Source organism: Rhamphochromis sp. 'chilingali' (genome assembly GCF_963969265.1).
Source record: "Rhamphochromis sp. 'chilingali' genome assembly, chromosome: 1".
Classification (NCBI taxonomy): domain Eukaryota; kingdom Metazoa; phylum Chordata; class Actinopteri; order Cichliformes; family Cichlidae; genus Rhamphochromis; species Rhamphochromis sp. 'chilingali'.
Window position 1 is genome coordinate 62,348,737 of NC_137929.1, and position 10,482 is coordinate 62,359,218.

Consider the following 10,482-nt stretch of genomic DNA (forward strand, 5'->3'; position numbering starts at 1 on the left):
TCGGAGCTTCTTCTCATTAGTTCCAAACACTATTTGATCTCGTATCATAGAGTCTCTGAGATCACCAAAATTGCAGGACTGAGCTTTGATCTTGAGGTCTGTGAGAAAAGTATCAAATGACTCACCCTGATGCTGTAAGCGTGAGCGAAAGACGTATCTCTCGTATGTTTCATTTTTCTTTGACAGACAGTGCTCGTCAAATTTCTTCATGACTTCATCAAAGTTATCTTTGTCCTCGGGCTGAGCAAACACAAAAGTGTTGAAGACCTCTATTGCTTCTGTGCCGGCGATGGTGAGCAGCATGGCTATTTTCCTTACATCTGCCCGTCGATCCACTCCGACAGCTGCAATATACAGTTTGAACTGCTGTTTGAAAGTCCTCCAACTTGCATCCATGTTTCCAGTCAGTTTCAACGGACTTGGCAGTTTTATTGCATCCATCTTGTTGCGTTGCTTCTTATTCTTAACCCCACTCCTGGTACCATGTAATGTTCTTATTCCTCTATGAATAAAACATCAAGAATTGCACCTGGTGCTAGCTTCAGCTAGCTGTTTATTATTCTCTCTACCACGATCACTTTCTTCTTCTTCACTGTATATCTTATTGATTACAGAGCGCCCCCTGTGGGTAGCTTCAACAATAGCAACTATCATTACAAGAAGTGCTGTGGGTGTGTGTATAACCGAGAGTGATGGAAAGAGATGTGTTAAAATGTGGATAGAAGAATAAGAGAGGGAAAGTGTTAATGAGCAGTGATGAAAATGATATTAAATAAATGTTTTAGTGTGTTAGCACAGGTGGCTGCGGAACTGGATCAACGTCCTCCACAAGCACAGTGGCCGGAGCAAAATGATAGCTTAACATAATTGGAACCACACCAGCCTGTGTTTTGGCTGAATATTACACAGCTTCACTCCATGTACACCTCACGATGAAGAACAAGCTTCGAGGGCAATCAATCTCTCCCTGAAGAGAAAATGCAGTTCGAGAGCAACTGCGTCGACTTCAAGACTCAACAATGTGAACACACAGCAACACTGCCCTAAACCTTAAAGGGTTCAGCAGCATGTACACATGCCATAGTGGATGGAAGCATGCGCTCCCAATCACAAGCTCGGAGGTTCACCAGCGACATCAATGTGTGTGAATGGACTTGAGAAGACTGTCTGAGTTTCACATTTGCTATACTGGGAAGTGAAATGGCAAAGGCAGAGACTGAAAAGAGTGAAAGACAAAAGGCAAAGCTGAAGAAGAACGGCCCCCTGGGCCTCTGACACGCCACCACCGTGAACTGCTGCCGATGCAGGAGAGAGACAGAAGCTGTGAGAAGTGGGGAGAAGAGAGCATGGAGAAAAAATGAAGGCTGTTGTTGTTAATGTGAGAACACATGAACATTGGGTTGGAAAACTGTGGCCGGCTGTCTTGTGGAGGTTGATAAAGAGTCCGTAGGATCGCAACAAAGGTAAAACTAAAACGCACACAAACACACATAAACAGAGAAATGTGAAGGAAAGGCAGCTCTAAGGACAAAGCCCTGCTGAATCTGCAGCTCCACTGCACACACAGCCATTAAACCTGCCTACTAACACACACACATGCAGTGAAGATCAGCTTGTTATCTGTCGTCAGTGTTAAAATTGTGCAAATTTCACAGACACTTGTTATCAAAAGTTGAGTGTATCCACTGCTGACAGTTAACTCTCTGGGTTGCAGGACAACAGTTTAACTTTTGTGGGAAAAAATTCTGGTTTGACCAACCAGTGATCAGACAATAAGTTTAGTTGTTAATATAGTAAATTGTCAAATACTTTCTGCTTGATTGGTGCAGCACAAGTAATTTACTGTATGAAGTAAATTCTCTTTTGTCATAATATTTTGAACATGCATCTCTGTTGTCCTGTCAACTTGGTGGGTTAATAGCTGATATGCAAATTAGCTGATTGTTACTAGATCAGGGAAGGATGGGGCACAGGCCAACCCCACAAGCAGACTGGCCACCCCAGGTGCCACCCCGAAGCTAAAACAATAAAATTCAATCAAATATCAAATGTCCGATTATGTTTTCACAGTGAAGCTCAGATATCCGAGTGCAAGTGAATGCAGCATCGGCTTCTGCACTATGAGCATCACGTTAGCAAAGGTAGGAGAGCCAAGCACGAAAGACGGCACTGCAAGAAACAGTTTTTCGGAGAAAGATTAACAGGTTAAGATAGCTGGACAGGCCATCGGACATACCGGGTGTGCTGATGACTTATTTTATTTATTTTTTTTGTAAGGGCATGAACAATGAGAGGTGGTGGATTGGCCAGATGCAGGTCGATGTGTAGAAATAACTCCGTTGTTTGGTGGTGGCTATGGCGGGGCTTCCACAGAGGCAGCAGGTGGATGAGGGAAGGGGAGGCAGGAGGAGAGCCCCGAGGCAGCCGCCAGTCCGAGTGTCAGGTGAACTGAACTTCAGGTAAGAAGTTATGACCTGCAGTCTATCTGGGTCAGATATGAACTAAGTTTAGGTGGAGTTTATTTTCCTTGTGCTGACTTTTTACCGTCAGTTGCAATAACTCGTACTGCGTGCTAGCTAGCATGACGGAGTTTCTATACTGCTGTTCGGTTGCTATGATGTTACTGATAGTGAACTTTATTTTATTCATAAGGTTAGTAGAGTTGCCAACGGCTCCTTAAAAAATGGAATGGTCCCTCAATCAGAGAAAATATTACACGTTTCGTATTGAGCTGAGAAGAGACGCAGTTTGTCCCGGACTTTAGCTAGAATGGAAAAAGACACAAAGCTGGATTTATTCTGTCTTTACGCTGCACAGCTGCCTCTTCTTCTCTCATTCTCCCCCCTCCCTCTCCTGTTTCTACTTCAATCATGAAACTGATCAGTGATCAGCTGATCGTCTCTCTTGTTTGTTTATCGCCCACTTTGCGCCAGAAAGAGGAAACCAGCAGATGTCGCGCTAAACAAAAGCAGCACGTTTAAGCTTGATCAGCTGTTGTTAGAATTTATTTAATATTAATTTCTAGTATCAGCTGATGTTTGCTGGAGCCACAGCTGTAAAGCTGCTGGTCATAGGAGATGTCCTTACTGAACCATCAGAGCTGTGATGGAGAAACAGGTTTACCTTTTAGGTGACATGAATGAGTTGAAGTTATGAACAGTTTCTGAGAGACAAATAACACCAGGATCCTTTTCTAAGTAGCTGACAGCTGGTAACTGTGCAGGGGCGGGTCTAGCAAAGTGTTGCCAGGGGGCCAGGTAGGCATTAACAGGGAGAGGTGGGGCACAAAGAAATACTTTTCTTTCTTATTCTCATTTAAAATATCTAGCTTTTATTAAATAATTATCTAAATCTTACAACCAAAGTTTTTATCTGACGTAAAATGTATAGAAATCATACATATACCAACAAGACTGTACATCACTGTCACAACAGGGTTTGTTTTCAGTCAAAGTCTTTATGGCTTTAATACCTGGTGGGCTGGTCTGTAGTAAAAATGCCAGATTTTCTGTCCCAGTCCAGCCCTGCAGGTTAATACTGGCAGTGTCACCGTGCCAGCTGACTGTATTTCATCATCAGCCAGTGTTGTTCTTTATCAATATTACCAAAGTTTACCATAAGGCAGCATAGAAAGTATTTACTTGCTTTCAGGTTTTATTCAAATGTTAGTCTTTTCAGTTGTTTCCCCACTTTTTTCCTGTTTCAAAATCAACACCAGTTTGTGAGAAGATTATCTTCTTTTTTTAACAGGCAGATAAAGTTTTGCATTGGCTAATTTGTCAATTGTTTGTTACAAATGTTCGTATTTTAATATTCAAAAATGTTTTTGCCCAAAACATATGTGCACTACATGTCAGTAAAAATACTATGCAAATATTGCTGTCCTTGAATGCTGAGTAAACACTGACAAAGCACTGATTGTATCTCTTGTACTTTATCAACGCAGTATCTAAAAACTTTGCACCGTAGTGGTTAAAATCTCATTCTAATAAGAGTTAAAAGTGCATTTGGTTATTAGGTTTATAGGATTATTGAATTATGGTTAACGGTTGGTAGAATTGTTTTTAACATTATCTGCCAATTACATCTGCCACCCTTCTCCAAATCTGTGCCCCTACCTGGCCCCCCCAAAGACACGCCACTGGCAGCAGCCAGAGTATTGCTGGAAGAAATCATCCCAAGGGTGGAATCTCCAGACTGAGATTGAGACTGGGTGCTGATCAGAAGTCTTCAGAGACCCAGCGAGAACTTGGAAACACTCATGGCATAGCTGACAGCCCAGGCAGTGGTTGAGGTCAAAGGTCGTGCGGTTTGGGGCCCTAGTAGTCATTATGAGAAGATTCCAGAACCACAGCAATAACCATAAAGCTGCATTGGAATGAGAGGGTGAGGGGTGAAAAGAGCACCCTCCTCCAACAAGGGCGTGCCAAGCTCCAACTCAGCGACAGCAGAGCAGACTCTGTGTCACCCAAGAGGGATCAGCGAATGAATGCAGATAACACCTGCTTAAACAACCAATCAGTTTCCCTGGAAAGCTTAGTATGTTTTTAGGTTAAGGAGGTCGTTGGTGTGACGTTAATAATCATTTTATAAATGATATGCATTCACATAACTCTCCGAACATCACAAACTCCGTTAGAGTCCTGAGCCTGAGTAGAAGTGATTGGAGTAATTATAGCATGCACGTTTTACAGCAACTTGTGCGCATTTTGTAGGCTAGGTAGACTGATTATCTAGCATGTCAGTTCCTGATGCGTAAGTGCATTAGGCCCTCATTGTCTGAGTAAACATAGTAACAATAGTTGTGAGTTATTTTGACATATGTACTCAGCTTTGACATGTTGTTTGACACTGTAAAGTAGGATTTTGGGTTCATCACATTTCAACGATTGATTTTGATAGGTCTCAAACATGCTGGAAGCACCTAAAAAATGAGGTTGTTCTTCTAGAGTTAAATGTGGTGGTTTTGGTTTACCCAATCACTGCTGTGGGGACAGTAAAGATGATTGTAAATGCCTTTGAGAGGGTTTACACTGTGTAAATGGGTCTACAGTAGTAACGAGTACAGCACAATGTACTGACTGATAGAGAGGAAAGATCAATCTCTCTGTTGTAAATGTAGCTCAGAAGTGTTTGATATATGTTGGCTGTGTGGAAATTCATGGCTACTTCTGGGTTTTACCCCAGACTTTGGGAAGCACTAACTTTGAAGTTAGTTTAGGTTTGTGGTATTCACTTAGGTTATAGTCACTGTCCTTGATGGCAAACATCTGGACAGGGCAAAGCAAATGGCACAAAGGAGTGTGTGATGTTTGGTCAGGCATGTGTGCCTCAATCCCTAATAACACTGGGGATGGGGGTCTTTTACAGAAACCGTTAATAAATTGGGAAACATGGGTTGATGAATTTAATGATAAAGTGGAAAATATATCACACACTGAAAGACTTCCTTATCTGAACAACAGGTTCTTATGAAAGAGCAGCTTGATGTAACTAAGGGTAAAGTTTTCTTTGCAGATGAACAACAGAGGCTGTTTCATTTTGTATATGATCTCATATTGTGTTTTCTTTTATGGTATCTGCCATCCTTCAAACAAAGGGTGGAGACTCAGATGGAGCGAAGATGACCATAAAGTGTGAATTTGTTTTTTCCTTCTGACTATAGGGAGGATGCACATTATGGAATTTCTTTGAGTATGTAATTGTGCTGATGTTCAGTAGTTAGAAAAGAAATCTCCATGTTTTTATGTGATTCTTAATTGTGGCATCACAAAGGGTGGAATGTGGTGGCGGATTTCTTTTCTCATGTATTAATCACATATTTAATCACATCACATTAGTTACAGTAATATCACTTTCTCACTTTACCATAGTGAGAGCACTCCTGTCACTAGTTTACATGCATGTGGAAAGTTACCACAGGGAGGCCGTTGTAATGGGAGACGTTAAACAGATAGTGGGACTCCTGCTTATCAGGGATGTAAATCTTTAGGTGACGGCCAAGCAGAAAACAAGGTCATAATTCTCTGTGTGAGGGAGGAGGTATAGCCCCCTGTGAGAGGGGGGGCTATACCAACATGTGAGAGTCTGTGGATGTTCTTTGTCTGCGTGTCTGTATAGAAGATGTGAGGGCGGTGGCCACAATTCAGAGATGGTCCTGGTGTTTCACTGGGATGCTCTCTCCACATTGCAGTGTGTTTATTAAACCCACTTCAAATCAAGCTCACTGACTGTGTTGCAGGTTATTGTTAAATTTTCCATAACAACATCAACTAAAGAAGGATTTTTAATTAATTTTTGAATACGATGGAATATTTCAGTTAACCCTTAATGGCTTTGAGGATAAGTGTCCTTTAATTTATGAGGAACATTATCTGTCTCGCTCATGTCTGCGGTGGGCTCGCTTAGCAAGGGTCGAACCTTAGGACCCTTACTGGATACAGACGCCCCAGAATGAAGAGAATATCTATGGTTTTGTAGTTTTTCTCAGGAAATCCTCCTTCAGTCTTCCTCAGTTTCTTTAAGTCACCAACTGGACCTGCTTGCTGAGATTTGGTAAAACCTGCAAAAACTGAAGTTTATGTGAGACGTCGTGGCCCTTTTTACACATGAGCTCTGGTTTCCATTTTATCAAGATATTTGCTAATAAATAAATGTTACTGTCAGCTGACCAGGAGGGCAAAATGGTAGCAATCATGTACAACAATGTGTATAACCTCACACATTTTTCCCAAACTGAAACCAGATCAATAAAGTAGATGAGATGTCAGTGAATAAAGCACAGGGGCAAGTTAAAGTAAAGTCTAATTTATTTATTGGTTTAGGGTTCAGAAAACAAAGAATCAAATGTTGAAATTAATGCACAGGAAACATCAAATTAGTATTTTGTCATGGCTGTGTGCAGGCTGGCAGGGAGAAAGGACCCAAAATGCAGGACTCAAAGGCAGACGTAAACTCGAAAACACTCAGCTTTGTTGCTGATAGCAAAAGAACAGGAACTTTACTAAATTGAGACAAAAACAAACTAAGCAGGCAGGCAGAACACACAGTAACGTGAGAGTACGATGCAACAGGGAGCACAGGAAAACACAGGGCTTAAATACACAGGGAGTAATCAGGGAATGGAAACAGGAGGGGAACACACCTGGAAGAAACCACACCCGACGAGACAGGCGAAACGTGAACTGAACACACCCACAGAACCAACAAAAGATTATTAAATCTTTGAAATCTTCCTTCCTCAAAGTTTAGTGATGATTTTCTAAAAAACACTTGGTGGAGCGTTTCAGTCTGATTTCATCAATAATCCAACTCAGTACATCCCATCCACGCAAGCATGTGTTACCTGCTCAGCTGATCTTTAATGATTCGATGTTAAAACTTTATTTTTAAACAACTAAAGGTTTTAACTCCAGGGAATTTTGCTCATTCGGGTTACTTCAGGGTTAACCCTGAGTTTTCTGTCCTACGGAGCTGGTTCACAATCGCAAACAGCTGCAGCTGAGGGAACATAAACTCAAACTGTCAGGAGCAGGTTATGTCTTTTAAAGCGTGCTTTCAGTGACATATTGATTATCTGCTGGGTGAAATGTGTTCATGTGATCAGAAAATGATTCTGCTCTGCTGATGAGTCTGTTCCACTGCCACAAACATGAAACACACACCTCGATACCTGTTCAACCAACCACACCTGTGAAATAAACAGCCATACTGAGCGTTGATCGCTTTTTACAACAGGATTGTATTTTACTGGTATTTCTTTTATACTCCTTTTTCATCACTATTCCTAATGTCTGTTGTGTTGTAAGGACCGTTTTCTGTGGAAGATGGGGAAACCCTGGGTTAACTCAAGTTTATATCTGTTTATCCTGATAAGTAAAAATAATACTAATGAAGGGTGATCAGGCCTTTCCTCAAGATCTGCCCCAAAAACAATCAGAGCTCATATTTGCATAATTACTTTATTTTTTATTCAATTACTTTATTGTGTACTTCAACTTTCAGCGTTGCAACGCTGAAGTTTGTCATGCTGGATTTAATGGTGACATTAATATCTGTGTGAGTCAGATCATAGCCATCAGCTTTTCCTCTGACAAACCGTCTCTCAGGACTGTAATACATCTTACGATAAAGAGCACTATCACAGTTTGTTTCCCCGTCAAAGACTCCGACGGCGCACCAGTTAGAGTACAGGCCGTAGTCAAAAGGAACCGAGAACAGGACGGCTATTTTCTTATCAGCTCTGTCTGCAGCTGTATCGTAGAGATCGTAGGTGAAGACTCCAACAGATCCTCGCGCTGTGCCGCCAGTCTTAGAGAACAGAGTGCTGCCACATTCAGAAGGCCCAAGTTTTGTTGGCAAAGGGATTTGGCAGAGTCCGCTAACAAGATGCAGACTAGTGAGGAAAAAGAAAAATATGAATTAATATTCTTATTCCAACAGGACCCTAACTCTCATAATGAGTCAGGTGGATGAGTTTGTTTAGAGAAAGAAACATGGACAGGGCTATTGCTGCTGAGATGACAACATCATGTCAGTGTTCAGAAGAAATTTACTGCTCGTCTGATTCCTTCTGTTACTTTTATCAGTGAGGTGTCAGGTGATGTGCAGGCAGCATCTCAGTCACAGTAAGAAGTGTGGTCACCTGGGGTTTTGAAGGGTGTAGCCCTGAGTCTTGTTCGTAATATGAATGACGGACTGCCGAGCGCCCATGGTGTCTGCAAACTAAAGAACAAAAAGAGAGAGAAGAACGTGTTCCTGTCTGTGGGAGCATCTCTGTTCGTAAGACAGTAAACGTGATACAAACACCATCATGTCGTCCACTGTTACAGCCCCAGTGCTCCACCCTGTGGGACTTTTCCAATAAGAGAGACTTTATCTAAAAAGTTTCCTTCAAAAGGCTCTGCAGCTTTATTATTTATTAAAAAACAGTTTGAACATGGAGCACCGTGTGTGTGAGCAGCTGTGACTCACGTTTCCACAGCGAGCGCTCCGAACGAAACGATGACAAACAGATTCTGAACACGTCAGAGAAAGGAACATCTTTGTCTGTGTTTCAGTCAAATAAACAAGCTCGGACTCACAGTGATGAGATGAATTCAGGTGATCGGTCACCAGTGTTTGTGTGCAGTCCTTGCAGTCTGACTGAGACCAAACAATCCTCTGTTTGTACCCTGAAAGTGAAGCAGAACATCTGTTCATGAACTAAAGGAGATTTGTAGAGAGATTTTTTTCCCTTTCCAGAAAAAAATACTACCTCATTTTTTTTCTGGAGATTCGAGAAAAATGTTTTTTTACTCTGACACGTTTTGGTTTATTTCTTTTTGATTGGTCACTAAGATATTTAAAGCAAATCCCCCTCTCACCCCTGTGGGCTGTCGTTTTTGTTCAAGCTCGTATTTGATAGCTAAAGGCTCCACACTAAAACTGGTGATTATTCACTCTGAATTATTCTTATAGGTCGTCCAACTATAAGGTTGCTTTGAAGGTAACATTGTGGTGTTTATCCAGTTGGATTAAGTTTGCAAATGTGCAAAGGGCTGATTATATTCCATTAATATTAATTGCAAATCACTGAATGCAGGACATTATGATCGGGAGCTAAATGAAAGCGCAGCTCACTCAACACAAGCTGAACAGCAGAGAGGGAGGAGAGCAGTGAAGAGTAACCCATCTGGCTACACTAAGTAACAGTTACTGTGGAATAGCTCAGGCCGCATTCAGTGTGTTTCGTCTGATTCCTGGACTCTGATCACGCACTAACAGGTCATGGCGGACACGCTCGGCCTCGTTGGGCCAGCTGTGAGTCCGTTACCGTGAACTATGGAGCGGCAGATTTGTGCTGGAACTGAGCTGCACACAGCTGATGTTGATGTGTGCATCGGAGACCATTCAGATGGAAACCTGCAGACCCACAGAGCTGAGAACTGTCTCTGCACATCTGCCTGTGTTAGAACAGGAAGTAGTTTCTAATTTCATCAAGCTTGTCAACTTCCTGTGGTCGCAGAGATGTTAAAAACAGGAAGTGTGGTTGCTAAGCTGTTGCTATGTGTGCTGATGTCACACAGACTAGGATGAGGTGCAATATATTGGACAATTCACACAGAGTATATCAGTTTAGTATTCAAAAAATGTGTTTTCCTATTAAAGGTGACAAATTTTGTAATGTAATGTGATGCGTTACACACAAACAAGCCTTACTGCTCGTATTTATCAGGTTTTCTCCTCGTGCATTTAACAAAATAGAAATACAGGTGTAGTTTAACAGAATAAAGTTCATTACCCCGTCTGCTTTTTGTAAAGATTACTTTATTCTGATGTCATTGTTTGATAGAAACATGTCTGTCTAGTGGCTAGAATGCTCGCAGTCCGCCCAGTCACCGCTCACTGTTTTAGGACATTTAAATGCAAAAATGAGTTCTTGGGCACATTTTAATGTCCGGTAAAGTTAGCGTTGTAATAGCAAAAAAGTATTTTTGATGC

General features: G+C 41.7%; 1 protein-coding gene across 1 annotated transcript; it reads right to left on the bottom strand.

The window, feature by feature from the left end:
• Positions 1 to 7,968: 7,968 nt before the first annotated feature.
• LOC308409512 (uncharacterized protein) lies at positions 7,969 to 8,712 on the bottom strand (the record flags this gene model as incomplete). Its single annotated transcript, XM_080902311.1, has 2 exons — positions 7,969 to 8,395; positions 8,645 to 8,712. The coding sequence occupies 2 exons, from the start codon at positions 8,710 to 8,712 to the stop codon at positions 7,969 to 7,971; spliced, it is 495 nt and encodes a 164-aa protein (XP_080758437.1).
• Between the last annotated feature and the right edge of the window lie 1,770 nt (positions 8,713 to 10,482).